Below are 14,329 nucleotides of genomic sequence, written 5' to 3'. Positions count from 1 at the left end.
GTGTGTAAGACCTTGCTATTTGCCTTCTGCCACCAATGATACCTTTGGTATTTTATAACAGAGGTAACATTCAGTTCTTCACACTGATTCCATTTTATTAACTCAGTAGTTATCAGGTTATTTTTAAAATTCCCATAGAGTAGAATATGAAAAGCATTAGTTAACTGATTGTAATGTTGCTTTAAAATTGCGTTACCACTTTAAAAAAAATTAGTTTTTATTTTACTTATATGAGCTCATTATATTTGTTCATGCAGCTGTTGTGCAGATTAAAAATATTCTTGAGCAATCTTGCGTAACTTAAAGATTGTTTCTCCATCTGAAGTTGGGAGCTGCCTCATGTACTGTTAAGAAAAAAAAGAACAAATAAGTCACAAACTAACACTTAGATGCTATATACAAACATTAGACTATCTAAAACGTAACCCGTACATGCATATGTATGTCTGTACATGTCATTTTTAGTAAAACTATTGGAGTACTTTCCTTCAGGCCAGTGTTGAGTTTTAATGCAAGGTGACAAACATTACCTGTTTCACAATGTAACCTAGCAATATAAATAATGATTAATAAAAGGGTTTAATAGTCCTACAGTTATTTTAAGTTCAGAACATTAAAATTTCTAGATATTAAGAAATTTGAGGTAGCAAAGCACTTGTTGCATTTTCTGAAATCTATGAACTTTAGAGAAAAAAAATCTGTGCTACTGAATCAAAACCAGTCAAATTATTTTTATCTCTTAATCAGCTGTTTTAAAAACATGAAACAATGACCAAGATGCTTATGTTCAAACATGGGAAAAAGCTTACACTTGCATATTGTGCAATGCTCATGTATACAGGACATTCCTTTTCTGTTTTAAGTGAGAAAAGCATATCTCTAAAGGCAGTATTGCTCCTAATTGAAGTTATAAGCTTTGTACCAACATAAATTGCAATCCTTAGAATGAAGCAGTGAATTAATAACTGCAGCAGACAGCATATGGCCATAATTTGCATGGAGTAACTCTCTTGTAACATTGTAATATGGCTGTCACATTCATTATCAATACTGACAACATGTTTCCTTGGAAAAATATTTTGTGAAAATTAAGCAGACAATGTTATGACTGCAACTCGAGCCTGCTATAATGAGAACAAAACTTGAAATACTGGAACTCAGACTATGTAGAAAGTACATCATATCAAAACCAAGTGAACAAGTAACAGGAGTATGCAAGCATTTGTATGCTGCCTGCTTAGAACCAACAGAATCAATTTTCCTTAACAGATGTCCTTAATTTGAACTGAAAAACTGACAAAGGTCCTATGATGTTATGTGTCTAAGGCTGTATTCAAAAATTTAGCAACTGTTCCCACATTGCAGAGATCAGCACAGAAAAACTCCAAGTGTTCTGATGAGTTTGCTTTCCTTGTTCTCTGTGAGCACTAATGGAAGATCACAAAACATAAACTTTAAAAGGCACTCGCTGTGGTTCAAGGAAAGCAGGAATACCCCCTCTAGTTATTTAAACTTTCTAATAATTTCAAGCAGTTGCTACTTTGTGAACAGATACCTGTCAGAAAATGCTGTTGGCTTGAGCTACTTTGGTAGTGAAAGGGAAGGAGTAAATAGTCCACGGGATCTGAGGAATTTTGTGGAGCCAAACTGGAGAAATGTGTAGGTCAATAATGTATGTTAATAATCAAGAATTCAAATTACATTTAAAAGCTGGTGCAGTAAGTATTACGCTGGTAAGCTTCCAGGGTGTTTTGCACATAATATGCTTAAAGATATAATTTTCTGAACTTCAGTAATGACTGTATTAATGTGACTCTAATCTATTTTCTTTGAATAAAAACCAGGTCATTATTATTACAAAAACTAAGTCTCAATTGTTCAAACAATTAGTACTTAGCAATTAGCTGATTTATCATTAAAATAAAAAGAAGGTCCAAGTTGGAAAAAATATACTAATTTCATGTTGTTTTTCGGGTTGGTAAGCACTGAAAATTTGAAACAGTTTTAAATATTAATGTAATTATTTACTTATAAGTAGACAGTCATGGGTGCTGTTATGTAATATACAGAAAGAAATATTTTCCTTAGCTTCTGGCTGAATAATGTTTCCAAACAGGCATGCCACTACAGAAATACTTCACCTTGTTACTAAAAGTCAAGGCAAAATGTAAAAACAGTAAACTAAATATAGTTGCTCTACTTAAGCACTGTACTAATGAGAAACTGTAAAAATTTGCACTGTGTGATTTTAACCATCTTTAAAACACATATATACAACCATATGCATTTAGGATAGGCAGAAATGTAAAATGTAATCCCATAAAATGCTATGCACATGCATATTTAGGTATGAATTTCAGAAAATACAGAAAGGTATAAACACTAGCACTCGGAATGTATTCCATGGTATGTTTTAAATAAAAATTTAAAGGTATATGCATTGCAGTAATCTGTGATCTAAGTATGTCACAAATACTTTATAAAATATTTTCTACAAGTTTTGAAATACTGTATAACCATAGGCTTTTTGTACATAGACCTACTTCAAATTGTCTGAAGGACAGCTACTGCAACTAATTGCCTTTTTTTTTTTCCCCAGGAAACTGCACTAAAATACAATGAGAAACACTACATAGAAAATAAAAATGAAAATGACCCTCCTTCCACCCACAACTTACACACTTTCCCTTCCTTCTCCAGCTTCTTTAGGTGGACTAGGAGGTTATTTTCTGCTGCTAGAAGTAAATTTTCAGGGATCTCCTAAAGGGAACACAAATATGCATTTTGTACTTGTTTATATAACTCCCAATTATTCTTTCAATATATGGAACTCACGGTTTATTAATATAGACTTTCTTCTTCTGAATTGCCACGTTTAACATTCAGTTAGTCACATAATGACAACAAACTGAAATGAGTAAATCAATTTTACGCCTCTTAACCTAGTAGCCTAATAACACATTTTTGTTTACTTTGCTCATTGTTTGCATTATGTGTTTGTATTATGCAAACTTTGGCCAACATTAAGACTACGGTGCTCTTCTGAGCTTGGTCTCCACTGGGTTGTCAGTGTAGCTGAGCATTTTTAAAGACAAATTTAAAGATGCGTTTTTTCCACAATACCTATTACTTCTATTCCAGGACAATACTTGCATGGGTTTAAATAGACAATTAGTATTTGTAAATAAGTAAACAATTTAAAAATACAACAGCTTTAGGAGGACAAATCTCTTAAAATTTTCCAATGCTCACTAGATAAAAACCAATAACATTTCTCAAAATCCCCCTCTCCAGCACTATCTTCCTGAGAGTAAAACCTTCTTTTTGAAAATTAAAAAGTTCTCCAAATGACATAAGTCTGGCAGGAAATTTCACTAGAAAACTAGCTCAATAAATTGCGAATCTTTAAAAAGACTTGAAAAGTTATGTCTGCTTTATTTTAATAAGAAACCTTTAGTACTAAAAAATTCTTACGTAGTGACAAGGCAAGTAGTTGTGATTTACAGAAACATATGAATGGCTGTATACTTAAAAACTGCAGTTGTTCAGGCAGGAAAACTACAGGGCTTGAACAGCCAGAGGTAACCGTTCACCAGCACTGCAAAACGTTCAATGTGACAGTCATTCTTTTGGAAACTGAGGTTCAGCAGAACCATGGAAAATTAGTTGTGAAGCTGTTACAGGTCTGTTCACAAACCACAGCCATTGGCAACTTGGACATCTTCCTCCAAAGCAAATGCTGTATCTTCTCTCTCTAGTTGTGAGGGAGGTAACTCCCATACCACACATAGAGATTACTGACGGTACATGAAAAACGATGAAGTAGCAAAAAAGGACTCGTGTGTCTAAAGACACACAGAGGCTTCCCCACTTCTAGAGCACAATATCCATCTCTGTGGAACTGCAGTTCACCTGTACCCTCCTGCAGACCAATATATCAGGAACTAGAAGTTTTAACTAATCTTTCAGGAGGCTCCAAATACACTTCAACAAATCAAAAATTAACAGTCATCTCATACTTTTCACTTAGAACCAAGCACTACAACTTTATTTTTGCCTGGTCCTATGAAACTGTGCTTAGGACCGTCTAGATAGTAAAATAAGAAATATGTAAGAATCATCTGGGCCCCACTTCAACAAAGTGTTCAAACATACAATTTAAATGCGAAGTCATATATTAATTCTGAACAAGCAGAAATATTTTCTTCTTTTTTATTTTCCTCTTTGAAAAAGCCACCATGGTCTTCGTGCAAATTCGTAAATGTTACACAAAATGTTATGAACATAGCCTCAATTTTCTTTAGTTTCATCTAAAAACTTTTAACCAGTAATTACCTTGTATACTATTTTTACAAGCTCAGAGGATGTATATGATTTTCCAGCATTCTTCTCAAAAACATTTAGAATTTGCTGTTCACGTGCCATTCGGTGAGAAATGTAGCCTTGGATTCTAGCACCTGCATCACGTACTACTGGACCATGACCTAAATCAAAACACATGTACCACAGTGCTATTACTTCAATTTGAAATTAGGTGCTACTGAATAATTGAATCATTCTTATGTAAATTCTGGTAGACTTAAAAGCCATAAGAAGGGAGAAACACCTGCATGTATTACCCTGTCAGAGTATCCATTATGTTAAACTGTAAGACAATCTGTACATTTATTTTTGCACATAAACGGGCCAAAATTAAATTTGAATGTCTCCATCACAGTCTGCAATTGGAAAGCATTAAGTTGGAAAGGAAGAATTAGGATCTGAAAAGTCTGAATGGGGAAAGGGAATACCTCAGATGGAATAAGGAAAGCAAGGAAATACTACTTTAGACTATTTAAAAACAGCTGAACAGATTTGAAAGATTAAATTCGGATTATTATACTACCTCTGCCCACCTCTCTCTCCCCAAAGGACATGGATACTGATCACTTAAACTGATACTCGTCTTTGAACAGTAGTGGCTGAGGCAAAGGACTCATGTCCTACTGTCCTGTTGGGAGCTATGTGGAAAACACAGAAGTGACTGAAGTAACATGTTTAACTGTGACAGACAAATTTTCCAGGATACATCTTCAAACTGACTAACACACTCTACTTTATGCCCTTAAGAAAATACTTTCATGAATATGATGACAAAAATCAAAAGAAGACAAATCAGCCAATCTGAACATGTCAGGGTAGGAATAAGCAATGCAGAAGGAAGGTGCTATGTGGATCACAGTTAATAAACAAAACACATGTTTTTCCCTGGACTTATTGTTCAACTTCCTGAAAGGCCTTTAAATCAAATTAGAAAAAGGCTTAATTGGTAAAGCACTAACCTTTGTGGAAAAATCAAATACTGCCTCATGATACACTAAAACGACGGATGAAATGAAAATATGTTTCAGACATGAGAGTTACATGCACATGTTTTACCTGTAGATAAATTTATTTGCATGAATATTTGTCGCATGCTTTTTATAGCAAGGTTTCCTATTTCTTTGCCTGTATACCTCACCTGAAGTAGCAGCACAACTTCCAGCTCTGCTGGTCTAAACTCCAAGTAATTTATAAAATGAATAGAACAGAAACTACTGAAAAAATAGCTTTCTTTTAGAAGTAATTTGGTATAATCCAAATCAGATAGTTTATTTTGAGGTTCTCTATTTAAAAAAATCATAATATTCTTTACTTGTACTTTTCACCTAACTGACTAAATAGGTTTATAGTTGTAAGGCTTTTTAAATTAGCAGTTATTTTGTCTGACAACAAGCAGCTTATAGAAAAAGAGCAACTAAGTTTTCATGTTTTGAATAACTGTGAAAGAAAAAAGTGTCAAAGGAATATATGCTTCAGCAAGTCAAAATATTTATGCATATCTCAACTTACACACTCAATTCAGCAGATTTGAAATTACTAAATATACATTGAAGCTTACCTCGTGTACAGATAGTATTATAAATAAAAGACACGTAACATGTAACTATAAAACTATACTGTCATATGCACATATATTTAATGATGTCAAACGTATTTAATGTGAAGCTATTGTTCCTTACAAAGTAAGTTACAAACAGTATCTCTGTAAATATGTTGCAATTTATAAAAACAAAACTTTAAATTTAGAAGAACCACATTAAGATGTACAGAGCAATGACTATAATGGTAGCTATCATACTCTTGCATTCTCTAGTGACAGAGGTCACATTAAAGTATTCAAAATTAAGGCCTGCACAGGGAATCACAAGGCAGGCTTAACACCAGTCCCTGCTTTTCCAAGAGATTTAATTGACTTAGACTACAAGACAAATGCCAGTTCCTGGAATGGAACCCACATTTTGAAAAGTTAAAGACATTTCATATCCATTATATCATCTGATCCATAGCCATTGTATATGCATATACATACATTAAAATGATATCAGAAAGCTTGGAACTAAATCTCAATATGGATCTTTCTGACCCATATTTTTTCAGGGACAGCAACACAGTTAACTTCACCAATAAAAAAAAAATAATATCTGCATAAATGTAAAATGTTTCTGAGCATGTAAAATAGATCTCTCAAAATATGACTATCTTTCCAATAATGTAGAGTTATATCAGCCAGCTTCATATTTTTTCAGACCTCTATATAGCCCAGATGATCAGAAACAGTAAGTTTTTATTCTCATAACACTCTGTGAATATAGATTCTCTTATTTTACAGTGAATTAAAGCATAAAGGATAAAATTGAAGAAAATAATTGGCTTATGAAATCTTGCACAGATTCCTAACTCCAGTACCATTTTTTTCTATTGTTTATTATTACAGGATAGGGAGCCCTCTGCTGACTAAAACACCCTTTTCTGGTCCCAAGGATTGTCATCAACTATTGGCTGTAAATAGACAGTCACGAGTATCCTGCCTGAAGTAATTTCCACATTAAATTAAAAGAAGAAATATGGAAGGGGAAGGATTGGCAAAATTTAGCTACTCAGCCAGCAGTCAGCTTGTTACAAAATTTCCTGCTGCTCTGCATCTGATTCTAAGGCTGCAATGTGAATGCTAAAGCATGGATGGGGAACTGAGAAACAGCTCAAGAATTATGAAGACTTAAAACTGCAATAAAATTGAAGTACTGAGCTTATATAGAATATATTGGTAAAGCAAACAAACTTCTACTATAGTTACCATTTTACTGTAGTATATACCAATAGTATAAACAATTGTTCTGATTGGGCAATATTTATCTTTTACACAATTGCACATACACTTTGTGATGCACAAATAAAAAAAGAAATTTAGTGCCGAACAGCCTTAATACTCATCACTGAGAATGCATACCTGACTAGCTTCCTAACTGCAAGTACAGCATGGACATACAACAGTGTGGCAAACAGTTACAGATAAATAGGACAAATATTCAACCTTTGTGAATTTGTAATTTAAATAAATAATTTTTAAGGAGAGTGAAATACAACAGATATAACTGATAAACCAAATAGAATTTGGCATATATGGGGTTTTGGAAGGCAGAAATTAAATTAGAGGAACAGACTGTGTTATGTAGGCATTTAAGAAAAAAAGCAGAACATTCGATTGATCAATACATTGAGATTCTGGAGGCTAAAATAGTTTTACCAGTAGTTAAGTCAATACCTATGAGCAAGTCACTATTTTTGTCTATGTCGGCATCCATATCCATGGAATATCTGTAATACTTTTCTTAAATAGCATTTTTATGCTCAGATTTTAAAGCATTTAAAGAACACCTACTTCAAAAGAAGCGTATTTTAAAAGGGACACAAAAGAGATTTGGTTATGTAGGCTAAACATAGATGGCTAATAGAGGAAGGCAGAACTGAGAATGTAGATACTGTTGCTCAGAATGCCAAGTTAAAGAAGATGAAACAGAGAAGTCAGAAAAAATCCTGAGATGTAGCTCTGAAAAAGCAAATGAGCAGCTTAAACCTAAGTTACGTGGTGAATTCTTAAAATCCAGTCTTGTCAAATAGGCATATGACTTACATGAAAAGTAAATTCATTCCTAAGGTTTGGGGGAGATGACAGAGAAAAAAATTAAAACAAAGTCATAGACTGAACGAATTGGCAGCTTATTTTTAGAACATGATGTTTGGCCTCTTGGCTCTTGTTCAAATTTAAAATAAGTCATTAACCAAGACAACCATTTTACAGTTCTGCAGCTTTCCAAGATGAATTTGTGATTAAACTGTGCTGCAAAGGACAGACATCTCTTAAAAAACATTACTAGGTTACTCACCACTGGCAGTGCATGTGGAAATGCAAAGGACCAAAAGAGCAATGATTATTTTTTGTTCCAGGATAACATTAAGGCACATGGATAGAGTAATAAAAGAAAACCAATTTTGATGTATAATTCCAACAGTGAAAGATTCTGGCCTCTGTAGGCTCTGGGCACAGAAGCACAACATTGACCCTCAAATGGAAAAATCTCAGGAAGGAAAAATATCTATCACTGGGAAACTTCAAGTCTTGCAAACCACCATGCCATAAAATCATCTTAGCTTGGCACTGCCCATATATTAAGTAACAAACTCTATTTGTTACATTAGTAATGGTGTTGGATGGCAATAGGAGTTCTCAGATTCTTAGAGCAGATATTTAAAAATTATATAGTAAAACAGTGCAGTTAAAAATAGAATCACTTACCTGGATATATTAAATCTAGTTTCATTTCTAACAACCTTTTCAAAGTTTTCATGTAATCATATAGGTCTTCAATTACTGTTGTTCCTTCCCCTAAAATACAGTCACCGGAAAATACAGCATTTTCTTCTTCTAGATGTAAAGCCATATGATCATCAGTGTGTCCAGGAGTATATAAGACTCTGTTTAAAGAATAACAAGAAAAAGCATAAGTTTTTCATGCAGCATATATGCTGCATTTCAGAAGCTAGAAACGAATAATGATAAAATCCTATACTTGCAAAGGAGCCCACAACAACAACAACAACAAAACAGAAAAAAGTAGACCAAAAAGGCTGAAATATCGATATAAACAGCGTATTGCTGTCAAATTGCAGTCCCTTTTCTCATACCATGTAGAAAACACAGATGATCTCTAACATGCTTTTACTTAGATGACAGATCATAACAAAAGTGCTTTAAGGGAGCTGGCTAGTCATGTGGAATTTGTGTTGTAGAGGGCTTTACTCTGAAGCTTTAAAAAAGAAAAGTTGACATATTATTTCCATATTGAAATGTGTGGAGTCCTTCACATACACCTTGCACTTAGCAAAAGAGGGTAAGGATGATGTTACCAACTCTTTTAGAAGTTAACTATCAATTTCTGGACCCAACCCAGATAAAGTTCTTGTCCCCCGAAATTTATTTTTCCCTGAAAGACCCCTGACACAGTGGAATGGAGCTGTCAAATACAACAAGGAGTCATGGTCTTTCTACTGTTCTACGTGCAGGTCATTAAACATTTGAATGGTAAGGATTTAGGATCCCACAGCTTGAATGAGTACTGCATTAGAACGCAGCAAAGGGTGAATGGACAGCTGATATGTATCTAGTAGCCTGGGCTGTTAAGGGGCTGCGCTGCAGTGTCCTTTCACTACAATTTTTGAAAGGCAGGCAGCCTCCTGCTGGGGCTGATTCAAACTGAAAGTACGCAGCTCAGACCAGCACAACCGCTGAAATTCATCAGAATCTCCTTGTTAATGACAGATGCATCAAAGCAGTGATCAGGGGCTGCCAGAGCTGGTGCCAAGCAGGGCGTACAGGCCAATGCTAAACAGCAACCCAGCCACGCCAGTGCAGGGCTGGGAGGCCAGAAGCACCATCTTGACTTCCAGCTCTTACTGAATACTGAGCTCAGCAGACAGCAGCTCAGACATTGTACTGCAGAGGTAACATGAAAATCTACCCGATGGGTTTGCATTTTGCCTTTGTAGGAAGTGCTATCCTCCAGTTCCTGATGAAACTTTGCCAGGAAACTTAACCACTAACGTGGAAAAACAAAGGAAAAAGAACCCAACACAGCTTAGCATACCTTGCAAACATGCAGGTTGCTAACTAAAATTTAACATGTAGATACTGCTATTTTGGAACCACTGGTGGATCTAAGAGCATCCTTAAAGCACTTACTGAATTAACCAGGTGAGAATACTTGCTTTTAACCACGCACAAAGTTTGGCTGCATTATCCCAAACTTCAAAATGTGTCATGCCCTCTTACTTGGATTCAAATGTAACAAGTTGTTTTCCCTGTCCAAATTGATTCTGTTCAAACGTGGACCACTTATGGTAGTGATAGGTCTTCAATATTCAACATAATACTCTCCATGTTTGCTCTTTTTGTTTGTTCGTGGGATTTGGGGTTTTTGTTTGGTTGGTTTTTGTTTTTGTAACGCTAACAAAAGAAAATGCTTTTGGTCAAATATATGCTTTATTTTTCTGTTTTTTTTCATCCAATCAGCCATCTGGCACATTCTACAAGTGGCAGATAATTCACACCTAAACTGAGGAAAACAAGCATAATTTGTCCTTAGAGTAATGCCTTGTTAAGGAAAGAAGTCTGGAAACAGAATGGTCAGATTTTTCTATTGTGTGTTTGTGTGAGACAGAGTGGCTTTCTGTTTCTGACAAGATAGGCAATATGCTTTCTGAGAAGAGGCTCTCCCATATTCGCAGCCTAAGAACCTGACGGGTCAAAGGTTTAAAACCTAACATTTTAAGTATTAAATGGTTTAGTGTCTCCTTGGGAAATACTTTTAAAGTAAAAAGAAAGGCATGCTAAATAATCCAGCCAGACTACCATAAACTTCCTCAAAAGTATCAATATCTAAGCGTGATGAGAAAGTATGTAAAATCCTATCTGATTTTCCTGGAGGAAATATTTTTCAAGGGAAATGTTCTTAATTTCTCTACTGAGGCCAAAACACAAAGGCTAATTCCTGACAATTCTCATTCATAAAAACTATTTCTTCATACAAACATATCGTGCTGGATCTTGATAGGAAGTCTACATGCATAAATGTTGGAAAGATTAGATGTATGAACTCATTAGAAGTCATTAGAAGTTAAGGTACATATATGTGTCAGAATTTTGAAGAAAAAGTTGATCCAACAAACTTGCAGAAATTGGTGTTTACCTGAGTGTGGCTCCCTCTGTCTGTACCACATCTCCCTCTTTAAGATAAAAATACTTATGGCCTCCTTCTATTATTTCTTCACGGTGAGGGACACGAGGAAGCTTACTGATACGATATTCAGAGTCTATTCAAACAAAGCAAAGAAAATGATGTTTTGAATTTGTCACTAACAAAGCTGATTCCACAGAAAGGCTACTTATTCAACAAGTGCTATTAATTATTACACTGTATGAATACAAAAATTGATGCAAGAAATTCTGTATACTAACTTAATGTTTATAAATTCCCTTATTCCAGAGCCACAAACACTGAGTAGTGAAAGTCACTAAATCTGAATACTGTACTCTGTACCAGCAGCAATTTTGAAAATGAAAAAGCACAAGTGAAATTAATAAAGAAGTATCAGTAATTATTATATTTTACATATGTTTCTTCTTGACTCATCGAAATAAAAAAAACCCCAAGTTTCTGTGCTCATGTTCTGCATTACGTTTCACAGAAGCACCATTCAATATTTGACTAACACTGGACGGAGGCTTTTTGACCTGCAATTTCTCTCAGCATCTGTCATTCTGAACTGTGCACAAACTGTGAATACTTTGGCTGGAATAGCTATAGATAGCAACCCAGAAAGGTATTTATATGGCTTGCTAGTCTTTACAACCATGCTCATGGGCTGACAAGAGCAAAATCCTCACAAAGACACCAATGCTGTCTTCAGTAGCACCCAGGCTCCTTTGCAGACAAGCACCTGGCAACTTTATAAAATCTGATAACGCCTGTGACGAAGCTTGTGATGAAGTCCAATGACGCTAAGAAGAACCACGATTCACACTGCTTATTCTCTTGTCAGATACTAAAGCAGAAATATCTCCTACTGTTTATCAACATGAAATACACTTTTTTAGATCAAAATCTACCTGCAGACTGCCCTATCCTCTTCCCCCTCATGATCTGCGGCCCACAAATTTGTCAGCAATTACTGATGATCTGCTGTAAGGAATCTCAAAGTTATGCATGTTCATTTTTCAATATTAAGTTATTTATTGTTTTTACCCAAGCAAAAATAATAGTCCTTTTGTTGTTACTGTCAAGGTAGAAAGGAATGAGTATCAAATTTTTCTCACATCTCTTAATATCATGTAAACTGCTGATGGTAATCTAGGTTCTCATTATTCACACATAAGAAAAATTCACTATGAAGGTATGCACAGGTATTGAAGAAAAACCATAATACTACAACGATAATATTGAGATAGTTCGTTGGTCTCATTCTACACACTGCAACAGTATAATGAAATTACATGTAGTATATATGGAGATTTCAGAAGAATAATCCAGCTGATTTGCGCAGAAGCACCCAGTAAAAGTTTTTTCTTGACATGTATCTAACATTTTCAACAATATTAGAAATCTCCAGCCTACCACTTGGGATGTCTTTGCAGATATCAGGTACTCCACCAGTATGATCACGATGCCAGTGTGTCACTAAAATTTCTTGAATTGAGATGTTGAACTCTGACAGCGCCTGCTTTAAACAGCCAATATATTCAGAAGTAGCTGGCTCCCCAGTGTCAATAAGGACTCTTCTACACATGGAAAAAAAAAAAAAAAGGGGGGGGGGGGCGGGGGGGGGGAAACCTGTGAGGATTTATAGTGCTCACCTGACAGTTAGATCATGTTTTAAAAAGAACCCAACATTGCATGGATATCATAGAATCATTTGGGTTGGAAAAGACCTTCAAGATAATTGAATCCAACCGTTAACCTAGCAATATCAAGTCCACCCTGCTCTTAAGAACCTCACCCACACGTCTTTCAAACACTTCCAGGGACGGTGACACCAGCACTTCACCGGGCAGCCCGTTCCAATGCCCAACAACTGTTTCTGTGAAGAAACGTTTCCTAATGTCCAACCTAAACCTCCCCAGAATGCCGTAATAACGAATGCCTCCACTTCCCAGACGCCATCTCTCCCCTCCATGATATTCTACCCCCATGGCATAACAATTTACGAAGGGGGCTAAATAATAAATTTAGTTCACCCCTTTGTGGGATCTACCGTTCAGCACCGCCGGGAGAGGCGAGTCCTCCCCCCCGCTTCCCTCAGGGAATTCCCGCTTCAGCCCAACAGTCGCCCGGCCGAGACTCCACACCCCACCTGCCCAGGCCGCCTCCGGACACCCGTCCCCAAAACTCAATGCTATAATTTTAATTTTTTGTCCTATTTTTTACTCTAAGGCATTTGGGGACAGCCCAGTAGCCGGCTCCCGAGCAGGAGGCAGCGCACAGGCTCCGAGAGGGGCAGCGGCAGGGGCCGGGGAGGGGGCGGCGCCAGCCGACACCACCCCTTCCCCAGCTCCCGAGCAGGGTCGTTACCTGGGCCCGGTGCCCACCAAGTAGGTGTTGGTGCCCTGCAGAGTCATAGGCCCCGGGTTGCAGCCCAACACCCGTACTACTCGTGACGAAAGCCGCTCGATACGCGGCAGCAGCGACACCATCTCTGCAGCAGCACTTCACTAATCCACCTCCGCCCCCCTCACGCCACCGCCGAGGAGCGAAGGCGGAAGCCACTATCCCCCCCCCCCCCGCTCCTCCTCCCGGACCTTCCGCCCGGTCGTGAGGCGGAGCGGCCGTGAGGCGGTTCGGATGCCGCCCTCAGTGGGGCGGCTCCTCCGGCCCGCGACCACCGGCGGCTTTTGGCTGGAAACTCGCTCTCTAGGAACAGACACTGCGGTAACTCAGTGGAATAAAGGCGATGTTCTCCTTTGAGGAGTCGGTGGCTCGCTGCTGCTCGGTGAGAGGCAGGTCCCAGCTCTGCTGGCTTCTTCCTCAAGTCGGGAGAAATCGATGGTAGCGACAGCTGCATCTTCTGTGTATTCATGGAATCATAGAATCATTTCAGTTGTAAGAGACCCTCAGGAACATCGAGTCAAACCATAGCCTAACTCTAGCACTAAACCATGTCCCTAAGAACTTTGTCTAAATGCCTTCTAAACACCTCCAGGGATGGTGACTCCACCACTTCCCTGGGCAGCCTGTTCTGATGTCTGACAACCCTCTCTGTGAAGAATTTTTTCCTAATATCTAATCCAAACCTCCCCTGCCACAACTTGAGGCCATTTCCCCTGGTCCTATCACTTGCTACTTGGGAGAAGAGACCAACCCCCTCCATGCTACAACCTCCTTTCAGGTAGTTGTAGATAGTGATAAGATCTCCCCTC

The 14,329-nt window shown here is 37.3% G+C and overlaps 1 protein-coding gene across 2 annotated transcripts; it reads right to left on the bottom strand.

The window, feature by feature from the left end:
* Positions 1–192: 192 nt before the first annotated feature.
* LACTB2 (lactamase beta 2) lies at positions 193–13,673 on the bottom strand. 2 transcript variants are annotated; one of them, XM_065831614.2, is made up of 7 exons: positions 13,485–13,673; positions 12,531–12,694; positions 11,106–11,229; positions 8,657–8,835; positions 4,336–4,484; positions 2,683–2,760; positions 193–344 (listed from the first exon to the last, which is right to left on the bottom strand). In XM_065831614.2, exons 1-7 carry the CDS (start codon positions 13,604–13,606, stop codon positions 270–272), a joined length of 891 nt encoding a protein of 296 aa, XP_065687686.1. In that variant the 5' UTR covers positions 13,607–13,673; the 3' UTR covers positions 193–269. The 2 variants fall into 2 exon arrangements, with proteins under 2 accessions (XP_065687686.1, XP_065687685.1); XM_065831613.2 differs by having other exon boundaries at positions 2,679–2,760; positions 13,485–13,672.
* Positions 13,674–14,329: the final 656 nt, after the last annotated feature.

Source organism: Patagioenas fasciata, chromosome 2 (genome assembly GCF_037038585.1).
Source record: "Patagioenas fasciata isolate bPatFas1 chromosome 2, bPatFas1.hap1, whole genome shotgun sequence".
Lineage (NCBI taxonomy): Eukaryota > Metazoa > Chordata > Aves > Columbiformes > Columbidae > Patagioenas > Patagioenas fasciata.
Note: the sequence above shows the minus strand (reverse complement) of the source record. Positions and strands in the feature narration are given on the sequence as shown.